The sequence below is a fragment of the Amblyraja radiata genome, chromosome 1 (genome assembly GCF_010909765.2).
Source record: "Amblyraja radiata isolate CabotCenter1 chromosome 1, sAmbRad1.1.pri, whole genome shotgun sequence".
Classification (NCBI taxonomy): Eukaryota; Metazoa; Chordata; class Chondrichthyes; order Rajiformes; family Rajidae; genus Amblyraja; species Amblyraja radiata.
The window spans coordinates 30,755,906-30,772,414 of record NC_045956.1 but is presented as its reverse complement, the minus strand read 5'-3'; the positions used below and the strand labels follow the sequence as shown (position 1 = coordinate 30,772,414).

Here is a 16,509-nt window from a genome sequence, read left to right as displayed (position 1 = left end):
CGGTTAGATCACATGGGATCCAGGAAGAGCTAGCTAATTGCGTAGAGAAATGGCTTCATGGTAGGAAGCAGAGGGTGGTGGTGGACGATTTGTTTTTTCGGACTGGAGGTCTGTAAACTGTTGGCGTGCCGCAGTGATTTGTGTCGACCCGTTGGTGTTTGTCATATACGTTAATGATTTGTATGAGAATGTAAGTTTACAAATGACACTAAAATAGGTGGTGATGTTGGCAGTTCAGGTAGTCATCAAGAATAACAGCAGGATGTTGATCAGTTGGACAAGTGGTCTAAGGAATGGCTCGTGGAGTTACATTCAGATAGTGCAACGTGTTGCATTTTGGGATGTCAAATCAAGGCAGGATCTTCACAGTAAACAGTAAGGCCCTGAGGAGTGCTGTGGGGCAGAGGGATATAGGAGTACAGATACATAGTTCCCTCAAAGTGGCGTTGCAGGTAGATAGGGTGATGAAGAAAGCCTTCATCGGTGAGGAAATTGAGTATAAAAATAAGGGCATAATGTTCAATGCATTGTTAATTATATTCAGTTTTGGTCATCCTACTATAAGAAAGACGCCATTAAGCTGGAAATGGTGCAGAGTATATTTACCAGCATGCTGCCAGGACTTGAAGACCTGAGCTATAGCGACAGATGGGGTTGGTTAGGACTTTATTATTGGAGTGCAGGAGACCGGCGGTTGATATTATAGTGGTGTAAAATGCACAGGGTGAATACAGTCTTTTTCTCAGGGCAGAGGATTCAATAACTAGGTTTAAGGTGAGCTGGGAAAGATATAATAGGAACCCGAGGGGCAGCTTTTTACACAAACGGCGTATGGAACAAGCTGTCAGAGGAATTAATTGTAGCAGGTACAATAACAACATTCAAAGGAAATTTCAACAGGTATATGGACAGGGAAGCTGAGCCAATATGGGCCAAATGCAGCCAAATGAGACAAGCTTCGATTGGGCCGTTTGATCAGCATTTCACAAAATTCTATGAAAGAGATGGTTTCAGAAGGTGGCAGTGAGATAATAGACAATGTCATAACAGTGGAACTATGCAGTCTCTGTAATGCTGAGAAAATGACATTTCAGCTCAACTCCAAATAAGATTCTGAGTTTATCAGAAAAACATTGCCACGGAGAGGCTGATACAATCAATGTTGAGGGTGTGAAGGTCATTGTCCTGAAGCACCAGGAGACAAGTCTGAAGGAGCAATCAGACTTCTTTCAGTGGTGCAATAATAATTCTGACGATGGATAAGGTGAAAAAGTCACATCACAGCTATTGAAATCTGCAATACTGGTTGGGTCCTATTTACTCAGGATTTAAGAGTGTTGGTGTTTTGAGCAGAAAACTAATGGGAGAGATTTTAAATAACTTGCGGGAAGGATGGATAGAGTTTTGGGAGGCAGCAAAAACAATTTCAAGGAATTTAGAGCGGATGGCAAGATTGAAATTGGTGAGGAATAGGTGATTAGGGTGGGGATGGTGCTGGTCAGAAGGATATATGCTGGGATTGTATAGGCCTGACAGCATAGAAATGTCCTGGTGAATTAACAGGCTAATTGAAATTTTATTCTCTGATACAATCTTTCTAAAGAATCCTAGATCCTTTCTTTTCAAAATAACCAGATCATTAACTCACAAAAGAGTTAAAAATCATTGTCTCTTCTGCATCTTGATTTCCCTTTCCCATAAACTCTCCTTTCCTTTATTAACCAAGGAGACATTCTGCAACTTCTCATGATGTCTGTCGGTGGTCAGAAATATAATTCACAAAGACATATACAGCTGCTCCTCGACCTACGATTGGGTTACGTTCCGATAACCCCATCGTAAATCGGAAATATCGTAAGATGAAAACGCAATTAATAGAATTTGATCACGGGACCGGAAGTGGCGTGTGGCACGCAGCTGTTGCCGAGCGTTTGCACCATCGTAAAGTCGGGATATCGTAAGTTGAAGCATCGGGGAGCATCTGTGCTAAACTCAGACAATTACTTTAACCAATTTATCGTGCTGGTAATAATCCCCAGCCTAGGAAACCCACATGACACTCATAACAAAGAACAGATTACTTAATGTAAACAGACATTTTCCATGTTAATTTTTCCTCACTAGCCGAGTCATCATTCTACAAAATTGCATGGAAGCTTTTATTCGTCTGGAAAATGGTGCTTCAGATTAAAATACTATAATTGGTTCAATAAATAGTGGATTTAAACAAACTTATTATCCCATTGTTATGGACAGCATATTGCCACATCGCAAAATTAAAACTGAAAACTTACAAAGATAAGACTTATTTTCATATTGTACCTTCAATCTCGGACACAATCAACATTTGAGGCTGTGACAATCCTTCCTGTAAGTTGAGGAAATGAACTGTGCTGTCAAAGGTAATAAATCCTATTTTGGTCCTTGAGTCCCCAGGTAACCTAAGATATATTCATAATTATTTTTTCACACATATAACCTGAGCAATTAGCTTAAAAGAGCAATGCAAATTTCTACAATGTCAGTAAATCACAAATCGCTAAAATGAAAATATGGCATAATGGCATCAATCTCTTCTTGGGCTTGTACTCAAATCTGTTATTGTTTCGTCACAAACAACTAACTGAATGCTGGAACATTATTCATTGAAATAAAATTTTAAAATGCAATTTAAGACCGACTATACTTTCACTGAAATGTCAGGTTTTGAATGTCAATTGGACCTTTTTAAAGGTTTAGTGAAAGTATCTCAAATTACAAATGTATAAAAGCCATTTCCACATCACATCATTGCAGATTTCATAACTATTTCAAATTCCCTGCAAAACATAATGCTCAAACCCTTTACACCATTGAATTGAATTCAATACTTTATTGTCACATGTGACAAGTCACAGTGCAATTCCATACCCAAGGTATGCAAATAGTCGCCCATAAAGGGCGCTTATAAGGTTACAAATTCCCCCCCTCGCGCCAGATCCCCCTTTGTTCTTCCCCTCCTCCCCCCTCCCTCCCACACGACAGTCCCCTCATGCCGGGTCCTCCATTGTCCATTGGCTTCCAGCACAGGCTACATTATTTTAAAGAAAAAGAAGGATTCTTACTTGTCAAGGTTCTCTAACAAAGACTGACAGCAAATGTTCAGGTATCCTGATTCCACAGCGTTATGGGAAACATCAAAAACAAAGAGATAGACAGCAGGTTGAGGAGGTCGCAACTGCAAAGGAAATATTTTGACTTTCAAAGACATGCTTAAAACAATTAGAACTTCAGAATACATAGTTAAAGCCCTGTCCCACTGTACGAGTTCATTCAAGAGCTCTCCAGAGTTTAAAAAAAGAATCAAGCTCGTGGTAAGCATGTAGAATGAACGTAGTGGGTACGTCGGAGCTCGGGAATGTCTCTTTGTGGCTCATAACGCTAACGGCAGGTATTCGGGAAAGGCGGTAAACTCGGGAAGACTCGTGAAGATTTTTCAACATGTTGAAAAATGTCCACGAGAGCCCCGAGTACCCACGAGCGGCCATTACCGTAAATCTCTGAGTTCGAATCAGGGCAAACTCGGGAGAACTCTTGAATGAACTCGTACAGTGGGACAGGGCTTTTACACGTTATATAATTTCGATCATACAAGTCAATTTCAAACTCATTCAAATAGATCGCAATGCTCTGCTCTATACAATGAATGTTTACTAATATACAAGCATGTCAATAATTATTTGTTTGATTTCTGAAAACAACATTTTACCATATAATCCGATGAAGCAATAAATTCCACAGTTGCAGCTTGAACTTCCGGTCGTTTATGTGGTTCACCGTATGAGCGTGTCAAAGGATTATACATAAATTCTTCTGGTACTGCAAGATAACGTGAAAGATTTCATTTGCAAACAAACACTAATATTCCAAATCATGCAAGTTGTTTCACCAAATGTTAATAATCTCCTGGCAAACTGGTTAAAAGGTCGAAGAGGGGGAATTGAAGTTTAGGAATGATGCCAAAATTATGCACAACGTTGCAAATAAACTCAAGGCCCTGTGAGCTGAACAAATTCGTCAACACAAACAAACTACCCTTAAAGATTAGGGTGAAAAGTGAGAAAACTGCATTTTGCAGCATGGCTCATCCTCTTCATATTGTCACATTATCTGAGGGTATCCAGCAGCATTTGAGGGTAGACAAAAGATGCTGGAGAAACTCAGCGGGTGAGGGTAGCTGCTTCTTGAAAATGCTAGGTAGACAAAAATGCGGGAGAAACTCAGCGGGTGAGGCAGCATCTATGGAGCGAAGGAATAGGTGACGTTTCGGGTCGAGACCCTTCTTCAGTATGCTGATCATTTGAGGGTGGCTACTTCATGAAAATGCTACAATTCACAACAAGAAAACGTTTACAACATGGATGTTTGCAACAATGGAATCAGGACAATAGAAAAGATGAATGATCGAATGATTCATCTGTTCAAAAACTCTTTTGTCCTCATTCAATTGTTGCAAGCATCGTTTTTATAAACATTTGTGAATTTTAGCACTTTCACAAAGTAGCCATCTGCAAATCTTACTTTCCCCACATACTGAAATATCGTTCACTATTTTATGTATCATAATAAATATCTTTAATTTTTTTCTGGATAATTAACCATCACTCTCTTGTCCCTCTATTTCTTCCTTGATGCACATTGTTCTCCCTAATGATAGATGTCATAAGATTCCTGCCAAAGCAGCAGGTAATTCAGTCAGGCAAGGAAACTACCTGTAATACGACAGCAAACTTGAGAATCAGGAATAAAATCATAATATTTCACACTCCCGGAGCTTTCTTTGAACAGTAAAATTGCAAATATTTTTTTAAAGATAACGAATGCAAGTAAAGGAAATCCAAAAATAACCAACCAATATTTGATGTCGTCAAATATCGTCAAATTTCTGTTTAGTTTAATGATACAGCACGGAAACTGGTCCTTCGGCCCATCGAGTCCGCACCGATCAGTGATCCCCGCACACTAACACTATCCTACACACACGGGGACAATGTACATTTTCTTATACCAAGCCAATTAACCTCCAAACCTGTCCGTCTTTGGAGTGTGGGAGGAAACCGAAGATCTCAGAGAAAACCCACGCAGGTCACGGGGAGAACGTGCAAACTCCGTACAGACAGCATCCATGGTCAGGATCGAATCTGGGTCTCTGGCGCTGCGAGGCAGCAACTACCGCTGCGCCACCGTGCCACCCTATCTCAGCTGTTGAGATAAATTCACCTGCAATGCTGTCAAGAATTTGAACTACAGTCATCACTTCAAAAACTGAATACTAGTCAGTCACTGAGATGGTCTTGTCATTTCTGTGGCTTGTGATGCTCATAGAAAGGAAGAACTGCTATGTCCTCAATAATCTCTCTAGTCCTTCATGAGTCTTGAAAATGTCAACTGGAAAACTGAACGTTGACTTTCTGATTCTCTGAATTTGCAGGTATTAAAATAACACCAAAGTTGAGTGATATTTCTTAACTTACCATCATTAACTCGATAACACAGATTGCATTTCCACCTCCTTTGATCAAGGAAGGATACAAATGGGTTAATGTATGTTCTGCAGGTTCGACATCTGACGATGGTGCTGGACGTAATCACGGGCAAATACTGAATCATCAACAAAAACTGTTATTATTAAGCCAAAATTCTAACTTTCTCAATAAATGCAAGTTCAATTAATATCTAAAATGGGATCTATACAAAGCAATTAAACACATCCTGGAAAGGTCCATTGGGCTATAGTCATCCTTTCTCCAACCCGGCTCTCATGATACGCTCCTGCTGCAGGTTGCTACAACTATTTCCAGCAGCATACCTCCCCATATCCTAGGACATGTCATTACCTCAAAGTCAAAGCAGAGAAGAGGCTAAACCTCAAGTACTAGATTCTGAGGTCACAATCCAGAACTGTTTATTGGTGATTTCAACATCTATCATTTTGACTGAAATTCCCGAAATGCAAAGGATTTGGATGGGGTGGGATTTCTAAAGTATGCCCAGGAATGTTTTCTTAAACAATATGTACAGGAGGGTCCCACGACAGTGGGTGCATCACTGAACCTCCCATTAGTGAACAGGGCAGGGCAGGTGACTGAAGTGGAAATGAGGGAGCACCTTGTGACTATTTAAGACTATTGATTTTAAACTAGTCAAGGAAAAAGTCAACTTTGATCCACAAGTTGAAGTGTTAAATTAAGGTAAGACCAATTGTCAAAATATTAGACTAGAACTTGCAATAGTTTACTGGGAGATGCTGGTTTCAGATAAAGGGATGTCTGATATGTGGGAGGCTTTTAAAGGTGAGATCAGCTGGTTGAGGGACTCATGAGTGATGGGGGATAATGAATGCATATGTCAGGTGTAGGCATTGGAATCAAGTGAATTCCTTGACGAATATAAAAAATTGAGCAGAAATCAGGTTAGCTCTGTCAGACAATGTAAAGGAAAATCCTAACAGACCAACATATTAAGAGCAAAAGGGTAACAAGGGAAAGAGTAGGCCCCGTTAAAGATCAACATGTGTGTCTGTGTCAAGCCAGAGATCAGCGTGGTGTTAAATGAATACTTCTTATATGTATTTATTGAGGAGAAGGACATAAAATCAAAGGAATCAAGGGAAATGAGTAATGACGTGTTGGACCATACCTGAATCATATAATAGGTGGTGCTAGCAGTTGTAAACAATATTAAGGTGGATAAATCCCTGGGCCTGACCAAATGTATTCTCACAATTCTCATTGTGCAAAGCTAAGGAAGAAATTGTTAGAGCCATGGCAGAGATATTTGCTTCATCTTTAGTCACGGGTTGATACCAGAAGACTGGAAGGTGGTTAATACTGCACCTTTATTCAAGAATGGCGACAAGGACCAGCCAGTGTACTACAGGCCAGTGCGCCTGATGTTTGTGGTGGGCGAATGGTTGGGAGGAGATTCTGAGGGCCAGGATCTACTGGTATTTGTAGAAACATAGAACTGCAGATGTTGGTTTATAAAAAAGTGTTGAAGTAACTCAAGGAGTTAAGGCAGCTTCTCTGGAGAACATGGGTAAGTGATGTTTTCAGGTTGGGAGAAGGTTCCTGACCCGAAACGCCACCTAATCATGTTCTTCAAAGATGCAGCCTGACCTGATGTAATACTCCAGCACTTTGTGTCTATCTTTGGAGTGTTGTGTGCAGTTCGGACCGCCCTACTGCAGGAGGGATGTCATTAAGCTGGAACTGGACTAGGATGTTACCAGGATTTGCTGGCTTGAGTTACAAGGAAAGTCTGGATAGACTGGGGCTTGTTTCCCTGGAGAATAGGAGACTGAGCAGTAACTTTGTAGAGGTAAACAAAGTGATGAGCGGCATAGATAAGGTGAATGATCAGTTTCTCCCCCCCCCCCCCAAAACATAGAGGCCATAGGTTTAAGGTAAGATGGCGGGAATATTTTACAAAATTTCTTCACACAGAAGGATGTGTATACATGGAACAAGCTGCTTGAGGCAGGTACAATGGTTATGTTTCAAAAATGTTTAGATAGGTACATGGATGGGAATGTTTTAAAGGCGACATGGTACAAACCAAAGATACAATAATACAATACAATACAATACAATACCTTTTATAGCAAGCAAGATAGCCCACTCGACGAAAAAGACGTAGTACGGTCATGGGCAGATTCATGGGTAATTTTCGGCCCCATTTCTGTAACCGGCTTCCGTCTCCGCACCAAAGATCCCATTGCGGAGCAAAGATACTAGTGCGGTGACGGAAGCCGGTTACGGAAACATCCTCGTAAAAATAAAAGTTACTTGGTAAAAATCTTCTCCTCATTTTCAGAATTATAATTTATTAACACAAACTGTTCCCCCGCAACCTTGATTACACTGCGAGTCGGATCGGGTTACTGAAATGGATGAAAAATTGGCCCACATTCTGCTCCGTTGTGTACTGCAAGCGTGCTCAATCTTGCTCTGCTATAGGATCTTTGGTTCAAACGCACGCAAATATTACAAGCTCAGTTATAAAACCAGGCTGGTATGACGAGTTTGGCCAAAGGCCCTGTTATCATGCTGTTCAATTTTATGACTCTATGAAATCTTGACAGAAAGTACATGTCGTCACAAACCCTTTCCCACTGCCTCCAAATGTCACTGGAGATTAAAGCAGCTAAAATGCAATTAAATCAGCGAAAAGTTAATTGACACTTATCAATGTAAATAAAACCCAATTAACAAATTAAATAAAATATTTAATACGAATTAAACCAATTTAGAAGAGGACATGCTGAAAATATTCAGGACAAGCAACAACTGTAATAAGTCCTTCGGCCCAGTGACCTGACAGTTCATCCATTTATCCTTTGTCCAATCAGAATGTTGAGATTACCTCATATCTTTCTTTTAAATTTGGTGTAAAGCTTCTAAAATTGGCTTAGCAAGACCAACTGATGAGATAAACTCACCTGCAACATCTCTAAGAATTCTGCAGTTGCCACTTTAAAATTTGTATACACTTTCAAGAGAGACTGAATAAACCCTTTCAGTGGCTCCTACAGGATAAACAGGTCCAAAATCATCAGCCCGAAATGCTAAATCTGTCGTTCGTTCTGCGGTTCTGCTGCCTAGTCTGCTGACTATTTCCAGAAGCTTACTTTTCGTTCAGATTTTCCATCTGCAGCTTCTCAACTAGTTTTGCTTTCTTTCTCATCCAAAAAGGTGATATGATTAAATAATTGGAGTTGTCCAACTTCTGTATTATAAAGTTGAGGGATAATTGCATCAGGCCCGCTCAGCTCAGCATGATCAGGAACCATCATTCAATCACAGTGCCCTCCATAATGTTTTTGACAAAGACCCATCGTTTATTTATTTGCCTCTGTACTCCACAAGTTATTGTACTTCCTGTGGCGCTGGTGCCAGCTGCCTCCACCTTCAGCCCGGTATCTTTTTGTTTTTTCGGTTTTTTTGTTATGTTGAAGTGTGTTTTTTATGTTTTTTTTAATGTTTTAATGTGGGGGAAGAGGGTACGTTAAGGGGGATACCGTCCTTCAGTCACTTCCTGGAGAGGACGCGACTATTATTCGAGTCGCGTCCTCGCCCCCCCCAGCGGCCTACCTACTGGATTGGCGCGGCCTTTCCTGCCTGGACCGACCAGAGCTCCAGCAGCGGCGGGACAGCGCTGATACATCGCGGGGCTGGCGATGCCTTACTGGGGATCGCCGTCTGGAGCCCGGAGTGCTGGGCCTGCGGCACCGACATCCTGGAGCTGTGGTTCGCGGAGCTCCCAACGCGGGCGGCGCTGACAAACATCGTGGGGTCCTGCGACTCTGCCCGGCTCGGCCGCTGAGGAGGATTTTCACCGTCGGGGTTCGGCGTCGGCGTTCCATCAGCCCGGCGAGAGGGCCTGAGCATCGGGCCGCCCGGGGTGGCGACTGCGGGTGCTCGGAAGGCCCCGACCACGGGTGAACATCTGGGAAGATCGGAGGGGAGGCTGGCTGGACTATGGTGCCTTCCTCACCTTGGTGCCATTGTGTTATGTTGTGTCGTGGACTTTCTGTGTTTGTGCTTTGCTTTTTTTTTTAAATTCTATTTTATTTTTAATATGTTTTATTATTTATTATTTATTTATTTTTATGATACTGACTGTAAAGGGAAATTCATTTCGTTGTCTCTAATTGAGACAATGACAATAAATTTGAATACAATACAATACAATACAATACAATTTGAGATTTGTAATAGAAACACTCACATGTGGTTAAAGTGCACATTGTCAGATATTATTAAAGGTCATTTTTATACATTTTGGTTTCACCATGTTGAAATTACAACTGTGTTTATACATAGTTTCAAGGCACCATAATGTTTGGGACACATGGCTTCACAGGTGTTTGTAATTGCTCAGATGGGTTTAAATGCCTCCTTAATGCAGGTATAAGAGAACACTCAGCACCTAGTCTTTCCTCCAGCCTTTCCATCACCTTTGGAAACTGTTATTGCTGTTTATCAACATGAGGACCAAAGTTGTGCCAAAGAAAGTCAAAGTAGCCATTATGAGACTGAGAAACAAGAATAAAACTGTTAGAGACATCAGCCAAACCTTAAGCTTACCAAAATCAACTGCTTGGAACATCATTACAAAGAAAGAAAGCACTGGTGAGCTTACGAATCACAAAGGGACTGGCAGGCCAAGGAAGACCTCCACAGATCAGAAACACCCTTGAAGAGTCAGGTGTGGATTTGTCAATGACCACTCTCCGCCGAAGACCTCATGAACAGAATTCCAGAGGCTACACTGCTAGATGCAAACCACTGGTCAGTCGCAAAAATAGGATGGTCAGGTTAGTTTGCCAAGAAGTACTTAAAAGAGCAACCACAGTTCTGGAAAAAGATCTTGTGGACAGATGAGACGAAGATTAACTTATATCAGAATGATGGCAAGAGCAAAGTATGGAGGAGAGAAGGAACTGCCCAAGATCCAAAGCATACCACCTCATCTGCAAAACACAGAGGTGGGGGTGCTATGGCCTGGGCATGTATGGCTGCTGAAGGTACTGGTTCACTTATCGTCATTGATGATACAACTGCTGATGGTAGTAACATAATGAATTCTGAAGTGTATAGACACATCCTATCTGTTCAAGTTCAAACAAATGCCTTAAAATTCATTGGCCGGCGGTTTATTCTACAGCAAGACAATGATCCCAAACATACTGCTAAAGCAACAAAGGAGTTTCTCAAAGCTAAAAAATTGTCAATTCTTGAGTGGCCAAGTCAATCACCTGATCTGAACCCAATTGAGCATGCCTTTTATTTGCTGAAGAGAAAACTGAAGGGGTCTAGCCCCCAAAACAAGAACAAGCTAAAGATGGCTGCGATGCAGGCCTGGCAGAGCATCACCAGAGAAGACACCCAGCAACTGGTGATGTCCATGAATTGCAGACTTCAAGCAGTCATTGCATGCAAAGGATATGCAACAAAATACTAAACATGACTACTTTCATTTACATGACATTGCTGTGTCCCAAACATTATGGTGCCCTGAAATGGGGGGACTACGTATAAACACTGCTGTAATTTCTACATGGTGAAACCAAAATGTATAAAAATGGCCTTTATTAAAATCTGACAATGTGCACTTTAACCACATGTGATTTTTTTCTGTTACAAATCTCAAATTGTGGAGTACAGACGCAAATAAATAAATGATGGGTCTTTGTTCCAAACATTATGGAGGGCACTGTAAATGTCATGTCCAGGTGGAACAGAAGGCAAGGCCAGTCACCATCTGAACGTTCAGTGTTTTTTGTACTTGTGCACTGTCACGCACAGACGTGGCATCTGGAACATGCTGACTCATGCACTACTGTCAGCCAATGTTTTCAGTGGAACTGCTGACGAAACCAATGTTATTATATAGAAAATGTTGTGGAAACGTTAAACTGCAGATGCTAGTTTAAACCAAAGATAGACACAAACTGCTGGAGTAACTCAGTGGGACAGGCAGCATCTCTGGAGAGAAGGAACGGGTGACGATTTGGGTCGAGACGTCTGAAGAAGGGTCTCAACCCAAAACGTCACCCATTCCTTCTATCCGAAGATGCTGCCTGTCCCACTGAGTTTCTCCAAGCATTTTGTAACTATCTTCAGTTATTACTGTGAATACAGCTTAACTTCCCTTGCACATAATGAGACAGAATCGGGTATTTTCTGCAAAGACACTTTTAGATTCTATTTTCTCACATTTTTGTACGTGGTGTAACGATAGCTTGAACAATTTATTACTGAGCCCACTCTGACTATCGGTCATCGGTTTAGTCACCAAATAAAACAAATTACCGTCAGGTCTTTGAAAGGATGAAGTAATAACCCAAGAGGAAGTTTTGCTTTGTTCAGCAACGCCTGCGTTTGAGGAACATTCATCAGGGTGCACCGGAATAAGCTGAGATCAAGGAAATAGCATCAAATTAATAAAAAGAAGGTTTGCACCATTATAAATAAAGTCATAAAATAACTTACTCAATTTGAATTTTCAATTTTGTATTTAACCTATTGCACCCGCTAAGTAAAAAGCAAGATATACTAAAGGTACGCCAATATCTCGAAACACACCACAGTATACATTGACGGTGCCGAATTAGAGATGGTCGAAAACTTCAACTTCTCAGGAATAAATATCACCAGCAATTTGTCCTGGATCAGCCACATCAAAGCAATGGCCAAGAAAGCACACCAATGCCTCAACTTCCTCAGAAGGCTTAGGAAGTTTGGCAAGTCCCCAACAACCTCAACAACAATACGCCGTAGAAAGCATTTTATCGGGATGCAGCACAGCACGGTTTGGGAACAGCTCCATACAAGGCCGTAAGAAATTGCAGAGAGTTGTGGACATAGCCCACACCATCACGCAAACCAACCTTCCTTGCATTGACTCCATCTATACTTCACGCTGCCTCGGTAAAGTCACCAGTATAATCAACTACCAGTCTCACCCCGGTCACTCCCTCTTCTCCCCTCTCTCATCAGGCAAAGTAATACAGATGTTTGAAAACACACACCTCCAGATTCAGGGACAGTTTCTTTCCAGCTGTTATCATGCAACTGAACTGTCCTCTCTCCAGCTCAAGTGTGGTTCTGACCTCCCGTCTATCTCACTGGAGACCTTTAAACTATCTTTAATCGGACTTTAGCTTGCACTAAATGTACCCTTTATCCTTCATCTGTACACTGTGGACAGCCTATTGTAGTCTTCTCTTTGTCTGGATAGCATGCAACAAAAGATTTTCACTGTACCTCTCTCAGATAGAGCAGATTTAGTTTAGTGAAGATCAGTGAAGGAGAGTGGGACGCTATTTAGTGTCAGACCAATTAATGGATTGCTTATCCTGAACATGCAGATACGCATGAGTGAAAACAAGTTTTGTAAAAGATGCGATTTTCTCAGAAAACAAAATCTTGTTTGAACATTGAGGTTTGCAGGAAGACTATTCATTTTCTCCTTTCAAATCAAATATCACATCTAGAATTTTATAGTGCTGAATGAAATCTTCCATGCTTAGATCAACTAGGATGTAGAAAAGTACAGCACAAGACAAGGCCTTTCAGCCCACAAGATGGACACAAAATGCTGGAGCAACTCTGCGGGACAGGCAGCATCTCTGGAGTGAGAAGGAATGGCTGACATTTCGGGTTGAGACCCTTCTTCAGACGCGACCCTAAAAATCACCCATTTTTTCTCTCCAAGATGCTGCCTGTCCTGCTGAGTTACTCCAGTATTTTGTGTCTATCTTTGGTTTAAACCAACATCTGCAGCCCACAATGTCCTTGACAAACCTGATGCCAAGAACAATCTACTTGCATATAATCCAAATCCCTCCATTCCCTGCATATCCATATGCCTATCCAAAAATATTTTAGATGTCACTAATGTATTTGCTTCAACCTCCATGCAGGAAGTTCCAGGAACTCACCACCGTCTGTGTATAAAAAACCCACACATCTCCTTTAAACTTTGCCCCTCTTACCTTGAAGCTATGCCCTCTAGTACTTGATTTTTCCATTCTGGTAAAATGATTCTGACTATCTACCCCATCTATGCCTCTCATAATTTCATATACATCTTATCAGATCTCTCCACAACCTCCGGCGTTCCAAAGAAAACAATCCAAGTCTATCCAACCTCTCCCTGTAGCCAATCAGTGTATAATTTAGTAACCCCCTTTGGTCATTTTCCAAAACTTCCACATCCTCCCTGTCATGCAGGAGTCGGTAATCTTGTTCTGCCTAGGGGCCAGGATGCATGTCTGTGAGCGGATGGCGGGCCATATCTATCGTTTGACACATGGTGTTGTTTTTCGCATTAGTTTTCACGTGTTTCTCAATTAGTTTTCCGCATTCCCAGGTCCCTCGCATGCCCCGGCACTGGCTGCAGTTCCCAGGTCGGCTCGCCTACCCCGGGACTGGCTGTAGTGCCAAGGTCGCCTGCGTGCCCCGGGACGAGTTGCAGTTCCCAGATCAGCTCGCGTTCCTGGGACTGGCTGCAGCTCCCAGATCAGCGAAAACTAATTGAAAAAAACACGCCTGCGGGCTCTGGATGATTTCGGATTACCGGCCGGATCCGACCCGTGGGCCGTAGGTTGCTGACCCCTGCTGTAATGGAACTACATGCAATACTCCAAATGCAGCCTAACCAAAGTCCTATAAAAGCCGCATCTGACTTCCTGACTCTTGTACTCAATGCCACAACCTACAAAAGTAAGCATAGCCTGCCTTCTTTACCATCCTATCCACTTGTATTGCCACTTTCTGGGAGTTATGGCTTTGGACCCTACGATCCCTCTGTACATCTAGCTTGCACAGAAATCTTTCGCAGAGTAGAGAAATTTCACTCCCAACAAAAATCATCCAGAACACAGCAGTTACTTAATTTTTGTAATTATATTTTTAATTGCACTTTACCAAGCATATCATTTTGAATGTGAAGCACACCAAAAATAATGGATGTCACGAGACATCCATGCCTTCAGGGTTAGTTAGAGAGCAAAACACACAACGACAAACATTATAACATCAAGATTTTATCCCCACACTCCCCCTTGGAGTATCACAGCTGTAATTAAAAGGCTTTGGAAATATAACCACAACGCAAATTGGAGGAACAGCACCTCATATTTCGCTTGGTCAGCTTACACCTCAGCAGTAGGAACATTGACTTCTCTAACTTCAAATAGCCCTAGCTTTCCCTCTCTCTCCATCCCTCCCCCTTCCCAGTTCTCAGACCAGTCTTACTGTTTACAACTACATTTTATCTGTTTGCTTTGTTATTAGCTTGTCCTGGCTAACTATGGTCTATTCTACATTTTCCTTGATCTCCATTCCCTTTGTCCTATCGCACCTTATCCATGTATCTCCCTCTCCCCTGACATCAGTCTGAAGAATGGTCCTGACCTGAATCATCACCCATTCCTTCTCTCCAGAGATGCCCCCTGACCCGCTGAGCATTTACTCCAGCACTTTGTGTCTAACCACAGATCTTAAATTGGTTGATAACAGTGATATCTACTCTACGGGTCTAATAACTGCAACTCAAAAAAATGCAAACAGCAGCTGTGCAAATACAGATTTGCCAGCAATGAAGGATTAACTGTTTCATGATTTTAAAATTGCAACATCTTTAGGTTCAAGCAGAACATAAAAAAACACAACCTGAATGAAATACAGCAACGTAGTCTCAGGTAACATGATATTGATAAGGATAAATGCTCTTGGAAACATATTTTATTGTTAAGCATTCATAGATCTGTGGGTAACAAACTTACTCTGGATTGCAATTAAGCTTTCTTAATTCTGGACTTAATTTGGATTGAGGATTCTGGATAGGACCAGGTGGAAGAATATTCCGCTCTTGAAGAAGATTGACTTGCTTCAGAGCTTCAGCCTGCTGCTTATTCTGAAATGATAGTCCCTCCATGGTTGATGACAGCTGATTCATGTTAGAAAAAGGCTGCAATTACAAAAGGCAATGATTTCCCTCTGGTTATGCATGTATATCCTTTTATCCTTCGTTAAAACATGTCAATGATCAAAGGTTTTCAATAATTTTTAATTTAACTGTGAAATAAAATTTTCATATTAAGAAAATCTGTGGAATATCCAGTTTCCTAACATCCTTAAATTTGCCAATTTGGAAAAGGGATTTTGCTATTAAAACTGAAAGATAATTTAACAAATTAAATGAACAAATTAACCGGAACCATGCAAATAATTTTCCATTCTTACATTTTTGTACATTTGTACATTCTTGTACATTTTACAAGAAGTTGCTAACAACTTGATTTTGCAAGAAATGCTCCAAACTGATTAAGGTTAGCACAACATATATCTTACTGGAACAACCATTTTAGATGCTAAATGTTATCTTAATTTCATGTCTTATTTCTCTTTTGAAGGTTAGTGTCAGTGTCCGACAGGAAATTAAGTGCAGGCTTCCAAACCTTCAACTCGCAAACGACTACAGTATTTCCATATCATATCCACACCCAACTACAGCATTGTAGGGGCTATGTTGGGTGGGGAAACATAAAAGGCGAGTGAGTAAAGTTAGAGTAGGCTTAGTTAAAACAGCTAGGTTCATAGCGGCCCTACCTGTGTAAACTGCTGAATTCCTGGTGGATGTCCTGGACCTGTGGGCTGCCTCATAGAGTGCAAAGGAGAAGCTACCTTCAGGTAGGGTGGTTGGAGAATTGGATATGCTTCACCATATTGTTTAGTAGTCATTGATGAACTTGGATCAGTTGCAGCAGGGGCTTTATTGTCTGAAGATGTCAAGTCTGCAAACATTTGAAAGTGGAATGTACAATTGTTAAAGTATAGGGTGAACTTGCATTTCTGCAGCAGCTTTCACAATTTCAGTACACCCCAAAACATTTCAACCACCAACTAACAACTTCTCAAATAAAGTAAGGATAAAAAGTACTGGAGTACCTCAGCTGGT

General features: G+C 41.3%; 1 protein-coding gene across 3 annotated transcripts in view; it reads right to left on the bottom strand.

Annotated features, from left to right (window-relative positions):
• Positions 1-16,509, bottom strand: part of LOC116972084 (protein transport protein Sec24B-like) — a 130,234-nt gene that overhangs the window by 54,486 nt on the left and 59,239 nt on the right. For all 3 annotated transcript variants that reach the window (XM_033019410.1, XM_033019429.1, XM_033019419.1), the window contains 7 exons: positions 16,161-16,345; positions 15,335-15,519; positions 11,856-11,958; positions 5,514-5,640; positions 3,749-3,858; positions 3,105-3,217; positions 2,323-2,441 (listed from right to left, as the gene is read on the bottom strand). In XM_033019410.1, the coding sequence (XP_032875301.1) occupies positions 2,323-2,441; positions 3,105-3,217; positions 3,749-3,858; positions 5,514-5,640; positions 11,856-11,958; positions 15,335-15,519; positions 16,161-16,345 (942 nt within the window). The remainder of the gene's footprint in view (positions 1-2,322; positions 2,442-3,104; positions 3,218-3,748; positions 3,859-5,513; positions 5,641-11,855; positions 11,959-15,334; positions 15,520-16,160; positions 16,346-16,509) is intronic.